At 42.6% G+C, this 19,080-nt stretch overlaps 1 protein-coding gene across 1 annotated transcript in view; it reads left to right on the forward strand.

The window, feature by feature from the left end:
* NUP153 (nucleoporin 153) overlaps positions 1-19,080 on the forward strand; it is a 1,189,258-nt gene that overhangs the window by 220,632 nt on the left and 949,546 nt on the right. Inside the window, exon 3 of the mRNA XM_069613598.1 lies at positions 2,604-2,852. Coding sequence (XP_069469699.1) covers positions 2,604-2,852 — 249 coding nt within the window. The remainder of the gene's footprint in view (positions 1-2,603; positions 2,853-19,080) is intronic.

The following is a 19,080-nucleotide window of genomic DNA, read 5'->3' on the forward strand; positions in this document are numbered from 1 at the left end:
CTGGCACCTTAGACGACTATGGTCCCTCTTCTGCCTCTGAGAGACAACATGCAATAGAGTAGGGAAGGACTGGATAAGAAAAGGATGCTGTGAAAAATGAAACAAGTGTTTAAAAGTTACTTACTTGTGACTGTCCCTCTGAAATGAGCAGTTACAAGTTCTTACTTATGAATGTGTTATGTACTTAAAAGTGTACATAAGGTTATTTTACTCTCCTGTGTATTGGTTCCCCGACTTCCCAAAATTAGTGTTGTTGGCTTCGCCTAACGATTTCTTTCAGAATAGAAGATTATACATTTGTTAACTGGGTCTTTCTTCCCCTGACCTGTATAGCCTGCCTAGAATAAGCTTACATTGGGTTTTATCTACCTTGAATAACATTGGGCTATTCTCAGTGTAATATTGGGTTTTGCTTTCGGTGGTCTGCTTTATACAGATTCTAAAACAGTGTTAGGTTTATAGATAGCTTTAAGTTGTTGGTAGCGCCTTTAAAAAGGTATGTCTTACTCCCCTTGAATAGCTGTGCCGTTCTGCATGTGCACCGTGGTTTCGCTGACCTGGGTCTGCCTGGTGAAATCCTAAAATAGTGTAAATGTATTGCTTACCTTAGTCTGTGTTCCACTGATCTGAAATGCAACTGTAATGGTTTATTACAACATTAGGTATTATTCACCTAGTATAACTGAACGTTATCCTGAATGTAGCTGGGGTTTTACTAACCTTGGTCTGCCTTGTGCCATCCTAAAATAAGTTAGTTACTGCTGATCTTAATCTGTTTTCCACTGATTTGAAAAGCAACTGTAATAGTTTTACACCATTAGGTCTTGCTCACCTGGTATAACTAAGGTTATCCTGAATGTAGTTATTGATGTGTACTCTTCCATGAATTTGTGTTTCACTATTCAGGAAACTATACTGGTAACTGGGTTGGTTAACTGAGGGATCCTTTAACTGAGGGATCCTTTAACTGAGGGATCCTTTAACTGAGGGATCCTTTAACTGAGGGATCCTTTAACTGAGGGATCCTTTAACTGAGGGATCCTTTAACTGAGGGATCCTTTAACTGAGGGATCCTTTAACTGAGGGTCACTGCATTGCTGACAAGGTCTACTACCCTTGAATTACTGAGTTTATTCAAAAAGTCTGACTTGGCTTTACTCCCCAAGAAAAGCGGATTGCATTCTGAATGTATTATAGGTTTACCTAACCTTGAGCTGATGACTGCCCTTCTTAACGAGGGATATAAGCCAAAGTATTACATTAAGTATTGAGTTGGTTTTTATATATATAATGGCCCTTATTTACCCAAGATTCACCATGACCTACTTGTATTTAAATAAACCCTTTATTGTTTTACAATGCATGGTGTTTCAGTGTGTCTTTGGACCATACGTATGCTACAATTCCTTAGTACCAATCTACAGCCCTCTCCCTCCATAGAATAAGCCTGGCTACTCTGTTTATGCTACCAAATACTCGGGTGGTACAGCCTTATACTAAGAGGTGTTTTGTACCGTCTCAGTTGTATGGTTTTACTAAGCCCTTTGTTAGACTTCACGAAAACTGTGCTAACACTCACTAATCAATACTCGTACCTAAACCTAATCTTCTGCATTTCATTTGTTCCTCAATCCCTTGTCACAAGACTCCTTGCCTCAAACTCTTATCATTAGCACACTAAATCCACACCGTCTTAAATCTCTCGACATCCCTGTCCCTTATGTTCCATATAATTGTATTCTTCCCACACCAATCCACATACATTTTCCATTTACTTCTAATGCACATTGTTCCCTGTCATACCTTCCTGCTCAACTTTTGTTCATCTGCAATTCCCACCCCACACCATTTCTCCTACATAAATCTCAGTTGTCACTTATCCCCTGCCACCTCAAACGCTTCTCCCTACAAGTATCTTTCTGCACTCAAAATCAAACTCAAGCACATTTCCTCCTTTGCCTTTCTACAAATAAACTCCATAAATACTTTGAGAAGCACATTGACACTTTGTAGGAGTAGTGAACCGAGTATACTCTGGCATGCTCTCCATATTAAGGACCTTTCGAAAAGTGAGCAGAGTTAGTGTCATGACTGTTGGGTAAAAACTATTTATCCCCTGCTCTTCATAGTAAACTAGTTGTCCTTTTTGACTTAAAACACTGCGGTCTGAGAAAGCACAGTCTACATGAGCACATGCTAACTTGAGTAATGTTTCCAAAGCATAATATGGATAACTAACTCCCGTCTCCTTGATTGTAAGCATTGATGGCAAAGAGTTTAAACATATTCATCCATAAGACTACAAAGTCTTGACATTGGGCAACCTTTGCCTTTCTATTTTGTAAACCTTGTTGAAATGCAGGAATCTGCCGGAAGAATTTGTTTGTGGACAGGAAAGCAGCTTCAACGTTTGGAACAACTCCTGGTTTCTGCCAACCTTCATACTGTTTGTGCTTTAATTCTAGAGTTTCATACTAATTTGTGTGAAGTACATTGAAGCGTGACACGCCAATGTTGGTAATATACTATTTGTGAACATGAAAGTAGAAAGTGTACAGTTCAGATTTTAACAGTAGCTTAACAATTCTAATTTGTTATTTCAGAGCCATCCACTAGTAGAACAACTTTGAACTTCACAGAGGTATTAACAAGACCATCCCTTCACCGTTCCAACCTAAATTTCAGCATGCTGGATTCCCCAGCACTCCACTGTCAACCTTCCACATCTTCTGTGTATCCCATTGGTACCTCTGGATTCTCCTTGGTCAAAGAAATCAAAGACTCTGCATCTCAGCATGACGATGACAACATCTCGACGACCAGTGGATTTTCTTCTCGAGCATCGGATAAAGGTACCACAGCATGCATTGTACGCCTTATTCTAAATACATACTCTACATTTTAAAGTAAATCTGACAGTGGAATGAGGCTTTTCTCACCCACTACAACAATCTTCATAGAGCTCCTGGCAGGCCTCCAGAACTGCCAGGCATTCCCGTCCAGGGCATGGCTCCCAGAGGAGCCACAGTTCAAAGCCTGCCATTAGCATCTATTTCTCCCAGTTTTTCAGTCTACAGAAAATTGACATTTGTGGGCAGAGGAATTCAGAAGTGTATTTGGTTTACCTATTCTCCTGTGAATAGGTTCAACATGCCTTCCCTAACAAGGCCTCCAGGTGTTGCAGAAGGCTTAAAGGCCTGGCCATCTTTGACTTTCCTTTCTAGCTTATTCCTCTACTTTCCTAATTTCTCAGTCCACATCTCCCTCTGAGTTTATTCTGGACTTCTACACTCTTGCCCCCAGACGTTCCTAAAATTCCGATTCCAAATTTAGTCTTGTTGGGAAACTTAGTACTTCAGGCCATTAAAAGCCAACGCACTTCAATGGTCTGCTTGGGCACATGCCAAATTCTCCCGTTACCATACCCTCCTGCCTCCTATGTCCTTTCATTCACCCCGCTGCCCTTCTCTCCTATTGCTCCTGACGAGGTCACCAGAGTTGTCGCCTCCAAGCGGGTCTCCTACTGTTTCTCCAGAACCATTAAGGACAATATTGGCTCTCTTGCCCTTAGTTCTATGTTCATTCGTCCCCGTTTTCTTTTTGTTGCTGCTTTGTTTTTTGGCGAAAATGCATTGATTTAAAAAAGTTTTATTTCGGGGGTGGGTGCTCCCAAAATTCCCCCCCTATTTATTCCCTATACTGCCCCCCACCCCTTATTTGACTTTAGTCCCGCTCCATATTTTCCAATGTGTTTTTTTTTGGCAAAAGGTGCAGCGAAAAAAGAGCGATGGATGAATGTCGTACCCTGGCCCCCCTTCACTTGCTAATTTCTGCAACCACACTTTTGCTACTGGATCTTTCCCCTCCTCCCACAAGCACTCGCTTGTGCACCCACTCCTGAAAAAACCTTCTACAGACCGTCTTGTCCAGCCAACTACCGCTCCATATCTATCACCCCCTTCTTTGGGAAACTTTTGGAGAAGCAGGTCTTCCCCCAACTGACCCAGCACTCTGAACTTGTTGTTTGCCTGCCCACCCATCAATCTGGATTCCGAGCATCCAGGGGCACGGAAACTGCTCTTCTGGACACCCGTGAGGAACTGCTTGCATCTCTTGACTCCAACGCTGTAGCTGGTCTCCTTCTACTTGATCTCTCCTCTGCATTCGATATGGCCAACCACTCCATCCTCCTAAAATGACTTCACAATACCGTAGTTATCGCAGAGCGGGCACTGGACTGGCTGACCTCCTTCCTCAATGACCGCCTGTGCCAGGTTATCCTGGTCTTCATCCCTACACCACCCCCCACCCCGATCTCCATCTGCGGCATCACCCAGGGCTCCATCCTCTTCCCTGGCACTTTAACACCTATCTTGCTCCGCTTGAACATCTCATTTCCACCTTCTACGCCAACTTCCAGTGTTATGCAGATGAGACACAACTCTTCAAACTTCCCTCTGACGCGCTCCTTTCTTCCTCCATCATTCCTGACTATCTACCATCCAGTCCTAGTGTACTTCCAATGATCTCTGCCTCAACGCCAGCAAGACTGAGATCCTTCCTATTGGGACCTGCTCTGTCCTTCCCCTCACTCTGGCCATCTTCTATGGGCTCTCTCCCCCTTCATCTGAAGCCAGAAACCTTGGAGTCATCTTCGACTCCCCTTTCCTTCCTCACATTCAATTCTACTTCCTCCAAAAGAATTCTTCCTTTCCTCACTTCCCCCAGAAGCTCAATTTCTAGACCTTTGGTTTTCTCTAGGCTAGACAACTGCAATAGACATTTCCTTAATCTACCCTCTTCCTCTCTACGACCCCTCCAGCTAATCCAGGACAGGGCTGCAAGACTTTACCCTTTGCCTCAAGGCCAGGGACTAAATCTGTCCAGCCCTAAACTCTCTCCACTGGCTCCTGGATGCTGCAATTCAAATCCCTCAGCATCATCCATAAGGGGTTCATAGTGACTGTTTCGTCAGTCAAAGTTTCTACATACAAAAGTTTCGACACGAAAGCATTGAAGATAAAAAATGTGAATTCATTTTTTTTTATGGGGGGGTTCCTCGTCCGACCCCCCCCCCCTGTTTTCTTTTTAAAACAAACTTTTTTTTCTACACTAAACTGAAATATAACCTGTAACATTAAAAAAAATGCATTCGAAACTTTTTTCAATGCTTTTGTTTCGAAACTATTGTATGTAGAAACTATTTTTTTGAAACTGACTGGACACCTCCATAAGGCTGTCTGGGGTCCGGGACCAAGCTATCTACAACTGGCTCTCACTAAATCTCCGTCTAGATCTTTACGTTCCTCCGGCACCAATACTGTGTTAAGCGCTTTGCTAAACAGCGAGGTGCTGGCCAATATCTTTACTCAGCAGGCTCCCTCCAATGGAGAAGCCCAGGACCCCCTCCCCCCAGATCACCCTTAGTCTTTGTCTTGAGCCAATCTCCTCAGATTCCGGAAGCTCCTCAAGACCTTCATTTTCCTCTCCTTCCCTTCCTCCTCAGTTGCTGAGATTGGTAACCAGGGCCCTTGTGTCCTCTGTAAGGAAGGCATGGTAGCAATAGTAAGACGGACACAAGTGACCACAGTTCAAGGGTGCTTATTGAACTTTAACAAGGGTGTGAAACTTCCATCTAATCCTAAATTTACAGATGGGAGCAAGTTATGACCACCAAATAATAATAATCCAGTCCTAGTGTGGGCTCGTCAAATAAAAGGGCCTATACTGAAAAAAACAATTGCCAATCCTTATCTTCTAAATACAAATAGTGTGGGGGTAGTGTTCACAAAAATGTCAGGATGTTTAGGCCGTTGGCCTCCCTAGCTCATGTTTTCAGCACGGGGTGGTTCACTTGAGCATAGCACTCTGACTACTTCGGCACAAGGAGACAGTTCCATTACCAGCATCAGGGCCTTCTGTGCCCAAGTTTCAAATTATCAGTCTCTTGATTCAGAGGGCCTGATGTACCAAAACAAAGTTCCTTTCCTCTTACAAGTACTCAAGTCAGGTGATTTACTCTTCACCCCCAGATCCCCTCAGCCGTGCTCAGATCCCTTTTTATACCAATCCTTATTTTGGATCCCCCTTTTTCTGTGCTCGGATCCCTTTCTCCGAATTTTTAGAGAACAGCCTTTCCCTGGTGACTCATGGTTCACCCTGGATCCCCTTAGCCGTGCTCAGATCCTTCCTCTTACACAATCGGTCTCCCTCAGCTGGGCTCGGATGAATTTCAGTTCGTATTAGCAATCAAAGACTTAGAATGTGCACAGGGTTTAGCTTGACCTGTTGCAGGACACTTCGATTTCACAATTCACCACTTACATTTTCCACCTCAGTTGGATACCTAACGGAGATCTTCGAATGAGCACCCATGTGGTGCCTGACCGCTCTCTACATGGTGTCTATCTTGGCTTCAAAAGTTCAGTCACTCCTTGGATGTTCAATTATATTTGCGTCGCTCATCACATCTGCTTAGCAGACTATTCTCTTCAGGTTTCTTCATACAATGTTGTCGCGTCCAACCTTGGTTCCAGCAAAGACCGGTCTATCAGGCTCCCCGATTCACCGGCTGTGCTGACTTTACTGGCTCTGCTTTGTTGTAGGAGCCAAGGACAGTACCACGACGGCATCGCTCCTCCCCACCTTGGCAATCTACGCGGGAGAGCCGGGTACCTCCAACACACACTGCATGTTTTTTCAGCTTTAATTCCAGGTCTTGTGTTTCTTATTCTCAAAAGCTTGTTAAAGTAGCGGAAAGGTCAAGGGTACTTCCCTCCTTGCAACCCTCTCTGGTCTTGCCGTCTTTCTCCTCGTATTAAACTGCCATCTTGAAACTGCTGCTTCCTCGTGTTTTGCCTTGCTCAGTTTGCTCTTGTGCTTCACCTTTTATCTGTGTGGGGAAGTGTGATGGAAGTCAGGTGTGTAATGATCAGTAATTGCCTGACCTTTGTGGTAGTCCGTTTTCTCTGTGAGCTGTCTGTGAGAAAGTATTGGTGTCTGGGAAAGGGGGGGGGCAGAGGGGGTGGAGTTCCTAAGTATCCTACCTGGTATGATGGGGGGGGGGGGTGAAAGGTGTTACAGGGAAGGGGATACCTCGCCTCAGTCCCGGTGTCCCACTACCTGAAGACCCCCCCCCCCCCTCATCCAGGTGATCCTCTCGCACCGTACTGGTCCACCCCCAGTAACTGGATCCAAACGAGATGGCAGTGTCGGATCCCCAGGGACTAGAGGATGAGACGCCACCTGGTTTCTCTCACCTCCCGAGTCCTGGCTTCCCACACGTAATCGCCTTCAGCATCTGCCCTCTCCCAGCACTTGCCTTGGCACCCACTGGCCTATGCCACCACAGGCATGCACTTATTTATTGGCAGCTGACCACTCACCTAGCCACTCTACAGCTGCTCAGCTGTAGAGAACCCCCCCCCCCTCCAGCCCCTGAGTGTGGTGGTTTTATAACCTGAAGACATCACGCAGAGGGTTATATGAACGGAAGGACTCCCAAAGAGTATTTGTGTATATTTAATCACACTGTGTGTAAAACATGGATGACCACTATGGTGCAGGGACAATATACAATTTCTCTTCACTGCACCCTGCCATCTAATGGTTAGACTGCAATCCTGGTGGTGATTGGCTGGAGAAAGTTTGCTCCCAGGTAACCATTGGTACTGATTGCTCCGATAAGTTATACATGTGCAATGGCAGATGGCATTGCAAAGTTCTGCAGGACATTGCTACACAACCAGTGGAGTTTTGTACACTGTTATGGTTCTTGAAGACATTCAGGACTTTGCTGTTCGGACAATACTACAGCACAATGACCATGCATTTGCTTCTAATGCAATGGGCCCTTGTAGTCTAATGTGCAACTGATGCAATGATCAACTTTTTAATCCAATCTGAGCTTGCCGTAGATGAACACAAATATCCTGACCAGCACAATTGGTGCTGTACTGGTTTCACAAATGTGAGCCGTATGAGTGTTACATAAATTCACCCAATGATGCCTCCGAATTTTAGATCTTCCGCAAGTGTAAGATGAGAAAAACATGCGACAGTGCTTAAAGATCACCCAGGAATGTTCTTTTGATCTGGCACTAGACCTTAGTCCACAGACTCTAAAGCAAGAAGCCTAATAGTATGGTTATTTTTAGAATGTCTACCAATACTAAGCAATTCAGAGAGATATGTGGGGGCGGGCCGTGCAGGGATGAACCACAGTGCTATGCACTGAACTACAATACATGTGTGCTCTGGTGTGTACACGGTTAGGAGGACTCTCCAATCTTTCGTTTGTGGGGGTTAACCTTACTAAGCCTAGGCAGTCCTGCAATCCTTGGCTGACCTAGAGGTAGCTGTGATTGAGCGTCTATGCTAATTCTTAGTGTGAAATGTTCGAAAATACCAGCTAACAGTGTTGCTTTTGAATAAAGGTATGTGGATGCAGTGGCTCCGTAAGGTGCTAATGTTTGAATGGTGAAGATCCTTGTTATTGGTGTGCTTTGATTTGGACCTGCACTGGAGCCAATAATCTCTTGTAGAAGAGCTGATTGAAGATCCGAAGGAGACTCCTGAATAGGGCTGGCATCCCTTCCTGTGTCTGGCCCGGGGAAGCCCTGCTGGACTGCCTGATCGCTGAAGACCCTGAGTGGTGCGTCACCCGTTGGACTGTGGGACCAACCAGTCTCAACGCCTTCTTGAGGATCCAGCCGCCATGAGCCTTCGGAAGTGTCCCTGGCATTTGGTGGATTGACCAGCGTGCTTATGGGCTAACTCGCCAGAATCGTCACAGTTCCGCAGCTGCACTTGAACTTTGGTAGTAGACGGCTTGTGCCACAAATGTTTCCCTCAGAATTTCACCGTTCCAGCATCAACGGATATTCTCCTACAGAAGCTACTGTGACAACGACTTTAAGGACTCGGTCATCGCCTGTGTGCGCATACCGTAGCTGGAACTCGACTTGGCCCATCCTTTGAAGTGTCCTGAAGAGGCTGCACCAGTGTTTATTGCATTATTTCATCGCATGGGATTTCATCTTGCATCTGAACTTGACCAGAAGAATCCTTGCACCCGCTGCTTTTGGGCACCTCACTGGAACCCATGCCTGGAAATTGAGCCTCCAGCGACGACTCCCACCTCTTTCCCCCCAGACGATCCAAGTCACCTGAGTCGGTGGAGGGGGGCGTAGGGAGTAAGTGAACTCCGCATCTGCTCAAAGCCCCCTGTTGGGGAACGTTTTCATTTTTAGTACTAAATTACTCCCACCTTGGGAGACCCCCAACTCTTTTGCTGGATTTAGGACTTTTTCATTTTTACCCTGGTGTGAGACTTTTTTTCTCACTCACGAGTTTTTACCTGATTTGCATTGTTTTCATGGTTTTTGGAGTCTGACAAACTCCATAGGCATCTGCTTTTTGTATGGTGGCCCACAGCACCTTCAATGCAGTGTCACTGTGAAATCCTTTAGATTTCTCTTAACGGTTTGGCTACCTTTTCTTGGGTGAAGTATAGTTGCCAAGAATAGTAAAGTGCTTGGCATATGGAAGTGAAGAGCTTATCAACCAGCCTGTAACCATCTCGCCAAAACTGGAAGCCATTTTTTGGTAGAAAATAATGCAGCTTCCACCGTCTTGTCCAGTAGTAAGAATTCGTTTTGAAATGGCTATACGATCTTTGGCCTCAATTATAAGATGGAGAAAATTGGATCTTTACCGAAAGATCATCTCCGATGAGAAGATCCTGGCAATTGAGATATTGAGGCCCAAATTGAATCCCATCTGTGCCACAGTTCTAACGGCATGGAAAAAATCAGATGACTCAACTTCAGGAAGAGGTCACAAAAGAAATGTTAATCGCGCCAAAAATGCAAAACGGAAAATGTGGAACGACTGGATAACTGATGGAAGAGAAGGCGAGATCACGAAAATGTAACATGCAAATTGGAAACGAGAGCAATCAATTGCCGACATATATGAAGATTTTTCCAGATAACTGTCACTATTTATGAGACTACACAAGACTCGAAAAGATAGGACTTGGTCCTTTATCAACAGTTACCCATTCATCTGAATGCCATCAATTAGTTCAAAAAGTACACATTTTAATAGAAATTACAAAATTGTCTAAAATACATGATTAAACCCTCTAAAAGATACATATGTATCGTATTAACAAAGGCAAACATCATGCACAATCAATTCTAAAAAATCTTATAGATACTGACGTTACTGATCTCTAATTAAATCCCTGTTGTATAGTTCTAGATCAGAGTTACGATTATGATTCATCGTTATCTTTTCTATTCTTCTATTCTAATTCTATTCCATTATTAGAATTAGAACATCCCTTCACTGGAATATTCAATTCACTCAGTTTAATTAATTAGACTGACAAAAAAATTCTCGACATGTTTCAGTCCTCTATGTGGGTCTTGGGACTTTCTTCAGGAGTGGTCAATGTGAGGGGTTACAAGTGGGCTTTGGCCAAGTTAGGAATCCTCTGGCCTTCTCTTGGAGATGATAGTAACTGTTGATAAAGAAACGATAATCAATTTATGTTTCTTCCGACATCTTTAAAAGTGTCAAAGAAGACTATAGGATCCTATTGGTTACCTGGTCTTCTTAATGTGCGGGCTTTCTTGATTAGCAGGCGAAAATTTGTCCACATAGGTTGGGCGTTATTGTCTTACGAGGAAGGATCTTCCTACAGAATCTGCAAACAAATGTTTTATTTGCAAGAAAGTTTCTTACAGCCTTCAGGTTAAAAAACGCAATGCATTCTGGTGGTCGTAGTTCCTTTGAGGGGTCATTTAGTTAAAAGGTGTGTGGTATCCTTTCAGTAGTGATAGGTACTCATTTATATAGATTTCTAAACATTGTGCCGAAACCTTCGTGGCGTTTCCATTGTACATAAACTCTTAGAAAAGGTCGCGTGTTGTCCGCTTACCATTAGGTTTAGTCCAAAAAGCTCTCTTCGTAGTTTTCCTTGCCGCGGGGTTATGCGGATGTGCTAGTAGTTTTCTAGCTTCTGTCTTGCGGCTTCTACAGGTGGTTTCTGAAAACAAACCACAGGGAGTATGTCAATTAGTTGTAAAGGGATTCCTATTTTCCGTTACTGCAAACAGATCAAAAAAGGCTGCAGTTCAACCCTCCTACAGCTGTTCTCAAGCTAAAATTTATCAAATCAAATGCTGTTATATCTTCTATTTAGCTCAGTATTGGGAGCGGGTTACTGCGTGTGTAGTGATTTACCTCTTACTTGATCTCTTGATATACCCAATGGTGCCGCTGGGGGGTGAAATGGTATCCCTGTGAGCTGGTGTATTGTAGGAGCTGCAGTTGGCTCCTTCTGCACGATCCTACTTCATAGGAGCTTGCACTTGTTGTGGTTCATGTCTACGTTTCGGCCACCATTTTAGGTCTAAATATAGCTCTCTAGTTGTCCTTTTTTAATGTTGTTGTAATTAAAGGACCTCTAGTCTTTTTAATCCTCTAACACTGCCACTGACAGACGAAAAATGATTATAAATTGAGACGGTCAGATTTTTAACCAATCTATAGACTCATTGAGTCCTATTTTATCACTTTTTGTTATAAAAATGAGTTCTCTTTCAAGCAGAATTCTGCTTTTTGTATTATGATCTCTCCCTTGTACCATTAATAAAACGGTCCCGCTGAAATTTTCATAACCGTGTTGTGCTTCTCCAAAATGCTTTACTAGAGGAGCATTGATGACTTTATTTTTCAAACAACTTTTATGTTCCAGCATCCTGGTTTTAACCTTCCGGTTTGTTTTCCCTATGTAGTGTTTATTACACGGACATGTAATCATGTATACTACATATTCAGAGTTGCAGTTAGTCATGAGCTTTTGTTTCCAAGGGGTGGGTAACCCTATGTCTCTTTCTTTGGTTTTGTGAGTTAATTTACACATTGCACAGTTAGTGCATGGGTAATGTCCACTTATAGGTTTTAATCCCCAGGTTTCGGTAAGACTCAAGGTTTTGATTGCTTTTCCTTTAAGTTTGTTGCTGCTCACTCTGTTCCCAATTGTCTTGGATTTTTTGTATGCAAAAAGAGGAGCTGGAATCCCTATTTCACTCTTCTCAAAGATTTTCCATTGGGTTTTGACTATTTGACTGATTTTCAGACTCAAATTTGAGAAAGTATTGATACATACTAGCATGTCTTGATGAGGTTGTTTAATGTTTACTTCTAGAAGGGCTTCCCTGTTGTTATTCGCTGCTCTTTTGGCTGACTTTTTAATCAGTTTTTTAGGGTATCCTCTGTTTTAATTTGGCCGTTAGATTTTTTGCTTCTGTTTCAAAGTCTGCATTTTGGCTGCTATTTCTCTTGAGTCTTAAAAATTGGCCATATGGAAGGTTATCGCTCGTGTTTTACGTGATGGCTGGAGTAGTGTAATAGTGAATTTTTTTATATCTTTTTATGGTAGGGTTTGACCAATAGGCGCCCATTCTCATGGAAAATAGTGAGGTCTAGGAAGTCGATAGAAGTTTTTTGAATGTTCATGGTAAATTGTAGATGGAGATTACAATTGTTTAACCAGATTAAGAATTCCTCTGCTTTTTCTACTGTTCCCGCCCAAATTAACAGGTTAATTTTTACGACTCAAGAGAAATAGCAGACAAAATGCAGACTTTGAAACAGAAGCAAAAAATCTAACGGCCAAATTGAAACCGAGGATACCCTAAAAAACTGATTAAAAAGTCAGCCAAAAGAGCGGCGAATAACAGGGAAGCCCTTCTAGAAGTAAACATTAAACAACCTCAACAAGACATGCTAGTATGTGTCAATACTTTCTCGAATTTGAGTCTGAAAATCAGTCAAATAGTCAAAACCCAATGGAAAATCTTTGAGAAGAGTGAAATAGGGATTCCAGCTCCTCTTTTTGCATACAAAAAATCCAAGACAATTGGGAACAGAGTGAGCAGCAACAAACTTAAAGGAAAACCAATCAAAACCTTGAGTCTTACCGAAACCTGGGGATTAAAACCTATAAGTGGACATTACCCATGCACTAACTGTGCAATGTGTAAATTAACCCACAAAACCAAAGAAATAGACATAGGGTTACCCACCCCTTGGAAACAAAAGCTAATGACTAACTGCAACTCTGAATATGTAGTATACATGATTACATGTCCGTGTAATAAACACTACATTGGGAAAACAAACCGGAAGGTTAAAACCAGGATGCGGGAACATAAAAGTTTTTTGAAAAATAGTCATCAATGCTCTTCTAGTAAAGCATTTTGGAGAAGCACAACACGGTTATGAAAATTTCAGCTGGACCGTTTTATTAATGGTACAAGGGAGAGATCATAATACAAAAGGCAGAATTCTGCTTGAAAAAACACTCATTTTTATAACAAAAAGTGATAAAATAGGACTCAATGAGTCTATAGATTGGTTAAAAATCTGACCGTCTCAATTTATAATCATTTTTCGTCTGTCAGTGGCAGTGTTAGAGGATTAAAAAGACTAGAGGTCCTTTAATTACAACAATATTAAAAAAAAGGACAACTAGAGAGCTATATTTAGACCTCCTAAAATGGCGGCCAAAACGTAGACCTGAACCACAACAAGTGCGAGCTCCTATGAAGTAGGATCGTGCAGAAGGAGCCAACTGCAGCTCCTACAATGCACCAGCTCACACGGATACCATTTCACCCCCCAGCGGCACCATTGGGTATATCAAGAGATCAAGTAAGAGGTAAATCACTACACACGCAGTAACCCGCTCCCAATACTGAGCTAAATAGAAATAAGATATAACACAGCATTTGATTTGCTAAATTTCAGCTTGAGAACAGCTGTAGAAGGGTTGAACTGCAGCCTTTTTTGATCTGTTTGCAGTAACGGAAAATAGGAATCCCTTTACAACTAATTGACAATACTCCCTGTGGTTTGTTTTCAGAAACCACCTGTAGAAGCCGCCAGACAGAAGCTAGAAAACTATTAGCACATCCGCATAACCCCGCGGCAAGGAAAACTACGAAGAGAGCTTTTTGGACTAAACCCAATGGTAAGCGGACAACAAGCGACCTTTTCTAAGAGTTTATGTACAATGGAAACGCCACGAAGGTTTCGGCACAATGTTTAGAAATCTATATAAATGAGTACCTATCACTACTGAAAGGATACCACACACCTTTTAACTAAATGACCCCTCAAAGGAACTACGACCACCAGAATGCATTGCGTTTTTTAACCTGAAGGCTGTAAGAAACTTTCTTGCAAATAAAAGCTTTGTTTGCAGATTCTGTAGGAAGATCCTTCCTCGTAAGGAAATAACGCCCAACCTATGTGGACAAATTTTCGCCTGCTAATCAAGAAAGCCCGCACATTAAGAAGACCAGGTAACCAATAGGATCCTATAGTCTTCTTTGACACTTTTAAAGATGTCGGAAGAAACATAAATTGATTCTTTTATTGTTTCTTTATCAACAGTTACTATCATCTCCAAGAGAAGGCCAGAGGATTCCTAACTTGGCCAAAGCCCACTTGTAACCCCTCACATTGACCACTCCTGAAGAAAGTCCCAAGACCCACATAGAGGACTGAAACATGTCGAGAATTTTTTTGTCAGTCTAATTAATTAAACTGTCTGAGTGAATTGAATATTCCAGTGAAGGGATGTTCTAATTCTAATAATGGAATAGAATTAGAATAGAAGAATAGAAAAGATGATGAATCATAATCGTAACTCTGATCTAGAAGAACTATACAACAGGGATTTAATTAGAGATCAGTAACGTCAGTATCTATAAGATTTTTTAGAATTGATTGTGCATGATGTTTGTCTTTGTTAATACGATACATATGTATCTTTTTAGAGGGTTTAATCATGTATTTTAGACAATTTTGTAATTTCTATTAAAATTTGTACTTTTTGAACTAATTGATGGCATTCAGATGAATGGGTGACTGTTGATAAAGGACCAAGTCCTATCTTTTCGAGTCTTGTGTAGTCTTGAGTCCCAAAAATAAGATAGGACTCCACACTTGTGGAATTTGGGCTCTCTCTATTGTATTCCCTATACTATTTGAGACTACAGCTCAATTTATTGCCCACCAGATCCAGACTGGCAATAATGAAACAAGATCCGGAAGTCCAGTATTGCAGATTTTGCCAAAATGAAGGAACCGTTGAGACTTTCTCATATGTTCATGATATGTCCCAAATTGCAAGAACGAGACATTTGCCAGACTTTCACATTACTAAAGAGTCCCTTAGCAGAAAAGACGATCGGCAAAGATACTTCTAGGTCTGGATAAAAAATTGATATAGATTGTGACTCAATTCTGGACTAAGATAACTCGGCACATCCGTAAAATGCGGGATAAACATTGAGCATGATGAATGATCTGAAAAGTAAATTTTAATTTAGTATAATTGAATGATAAATATCAAGTCATTACAAATGAAGTTTATATGTAAACTAACATTTTAATTTCAAAAAAGTGAAATTGATGTTACTTACCGTTTCTTACATTTCTCTTTGTAGGTCCAGCACACCATCTTATGTGGAGTGCTGGGGGGAGGGAGGAGGGGAGGTAGAGTTACTTAGTATCCCCTTATCCTGCTTTCTCATGTAAACAGGTCATCTGAACCTCACTACTTTAAATGGCTGGTGGCAGTGGTTTCCTTTTTCCTACTATTGTGCTTTTTCTACTGCAGGCTGAATCCTCAGCTGCAGTACATTACCCATGGGTCACCATTTTGTCAAAATGGCTGCGCTCTTTGCCATTTTCGGTTTGTGAGGTCTTTCTTGGGGTTTACTCTGTGCGTTGCGACAGATTTGAGCTCTGTTTGTCTTGCCTTTGGCGGGCCTCAGCCCTGAACCCCGCCCCTAGCTCTAGTGTGCCTGGAAGGAAAGGATGTGAGTGAGGGTACCAAATCCCCCCTGTCCCTTGTCTCTAGGAATGCCTGAATGCAACTAGTCCTGATTGGCTGGCTGTCCTTTCAGGGCAGCCACCCTAGGCTGTGCAGGAATGGAAGAAACCTGCTTAAAAGGTGAGGGTTTTGGGACTACAGGCAGTCGACCACTGTGAGAAACACCTGACTAAGAAACCGTGAACAAAGCTTGCTGCAACCTCCTGGACCTTTGAATTGCCCAGTGAATCCCTGCTGCTGTGCTGAACTTTTACACCTAGACCGAGAATCTCTTGACGGAATGACTTCTCCCCTTGGGTTAGTGGGACCAACAAACCCGGAAACTAACTCCACTGGACCACCATCCCTGACTGGCTGTGATTCTTCGTTGCTGTGAGAGCCCAATGCCAGGGGTTGAGTGTCCGTAGTCGAGTGTAACATCTGTCGCGCAACAAATCCGACCTAAAGCTCCAGGAGACTCCTATTGACCATCCCAAAGCAGGACTTCCAGTTCCACAGTGCCGGACCGTGGGAGCAAAGAGTCCAACCGGTGTTTGAGATCTGCATCTGTGCTGTTTGCTAAGCGCTGAAACCGGAAAGTGCTGCTGAAGAGAGAATGGCCCGTAACTGCCGACGACCTCCCAAGTACCGCCGCAGGAGCCCTCTAGACCTCCTCCCTCTTGTGCCCAGGACAGACGCAAGAACACGGGTCTGCACCGCTGCAGCAAGACGGGATCCAGCTGGACCACTCTTCTTCAAACCAGAGGTACTGTTTAGGTGTGGGGTATTTACATCATTGCCTTTTAGCCGTGCTCTTCTCAGTTCAGAATTGCATTGGTTTGTCTTTTCGAGTTGATTTGAGCGCTTCTCACAGGCTGAATAGCTTGTGACCCTATAAGTGATTTTTCTAGCAAACTCTAACTTTGTGCAAGACTTTGATTTAAGAAGTGCCTCAGATCAATAGACTGTGTCCCAAATTACTTTGGCTGTCCTGGCTCCCTGAAGACTCTTCTAGTCCATTGACTTTGATACTGTTTGTCCCTCATAGGTGATGGGTGGTTCTATACTGCTGCTGTTTGGAAAGGCTTATCTAGATTTCATTGGAAGATTTAATTGTCTTCACATGTACTGAGAAACTGTCTAACCTTTTTCCTTCCCTAACCTTTCCTTTCTACAAACCTCAGAATTTGCAAAGTTTACTAGTGTGATATGAATGCCAATACTGTCTCTGTGATTGAAGTCACCTCAGGGTGTAGGAATTGTGTAAGAAGCATATCCAAAGATATCTTTTTTTACCCCTCTTTAGATAGGCCGGGCTGCTCAGTCACACTACCAACTTGTGTAGTACAGATCTATACCAAAAGGTGGGTTACCTAATACCAAGCAGATAAGTGTTGTGTAGTCTTACAGTGTGACTGCACCAATTCTTACACAACCCCTGCTCTCCTCCATAGGATAACATTGGGTATAAGTCCCTTTGTCTCCTAAGCCTTCCATTCCACCACTGCCTTTTGGTGGTCGAACCTGGGCAGTAGCCCTTGAAATACAAACTAACTTTTATTTCAGTAAAATGGAGTATTTTTTTTTTCTTTTCAATTTAACGTTTTTATTTTGTAATATAACCAATTAAAATACAACCAGGCAAAAGATGGGCAGCAAAATATAACATAATCGTATCATACAATCGGATAACAATTAAGTAGCTAATAAAGTCCAACTAGTGAATTCAAAGGAAAGAAAAGGGTATAAAGAAAAAGACCAAAGAAAATCGGTGAAAAGCAGAAAATAGGGGACTCAAACAATTTCAACAGCTAAACGCATGAATCATGGAAAGCATCACATGTTGGTGAAGATGGAAAACCCACAATATGTACAGTAAAAAGGTATAAAAAATCACAAAACAATGGCAATGAGAGCTCCAGGAAACAGAATTATACAAACCTAACTCATACATCACCCATATATATCAAGGAAGCTTCGCCATATGTCCCAAAATTTATCAATGTCTCCCGCTTGCTTATGAATATCTTTCTCAGAAGTAGACGGTGAGCAGCTCCTCCACCCAGTCGTCTATACAAAATGAGTCACTCAATTTCCAAGACCTTAATACCATTTTCTTAGAAATCATGCAAGCGCGGAGAAGCCAGATCCTTTTGCTGAATGAAATTTCCTCCATCGGAGACACATCACCCAAAACCAGTAGAGTCCTTCGTAGGGACTGCACAACAAAGAACCAAACCCAACCTCTCAGACACCCTCAAACGTCTTAGTTTTCAGGCAGAACCAAATTAAATGACAGGCTACTCGCATTTTTACACTTCCAACAAAGTTTGTTCTCCTAAAGGTGTCTTTTGAATAACCTAACGGGCGTCCGGTAGGACCTAAAAAGGAGCTTTGTCTGTGAAGCTCTGAGGGCCCAGTCCATACTCATTAAGCGCGCATTTCCGCAGCATCGTTGCCAACAAATCAGATCGTCATCCTCCCCTAGTTCTTCAGCCCAGATGGTTGGCAACATTGGGTCTCCTTTACAGCAAGCTTTTAAGACTCCATACATAGCAGCAGGATGAGATGCGCTTTTGCATGTCAGTAAAGTCGACCAAGCAACATTCTTAGTCGCCAATTGACACATCCAAAACTGCAGTAAGTGTTAGGGAGAATTATCATTCCATGGCTAATTTCCCTTACCTATAGTCCCCCAGTAGCTTTGCTGGATTTGAAGGGTTTTTTTTTTTTCTCCTGCTAAGAGTGAGACTCTTTCCCACTCTTGGGCATTTTTGCTATGTGTTCTAGGCTATTTGTTTAATGTCTATGTGGTTTTTCTCACCTCCATAGGAATTATCTTTATTCACATGTGTCAAACAGCACCCTCTGTGCCATGACACAGGGGTGTCGTAGCGACCCCCAAACAGACTCCATACCCTGGGACTGACTGTCTCCCAGGGTATGTAAGTCCCCATTGACTTTACTAGTCAATTCTTATGAACTAAACCAGTACAACCCATCTTACTATGGAGGTACTGGGAAGGATTAATAGTTTTTCCCTTATGTTCATTTTCGAGAGGGTACCGTACAGTCCCTCTCAAAGTTTCTGGCTGGTGGCAGTTGTTACTACCATAAATATTCGACCGCAAATATTTCCCTATTGGATTTTCCCGTTGTTCGAGGCTACCACATTTTCTGAC

The sequence above is a fragment of the Ambystoma mexicanum genome, chromosome 5p (assembly GCF_040938575.1).
Source record: "Ambystoma mexicanum isolate Mex_15411 chromosome 5p, UKY_AmexF1_1, whole genome shotgun sequence".
NCBI classification, from domain to species: domain Eukaryota; kingdom Metazoa; phylum Chordata; class Amphibia; order Caudata; family Ambystomatidae; genus Ambystoma; species Ambystoma mexicanum.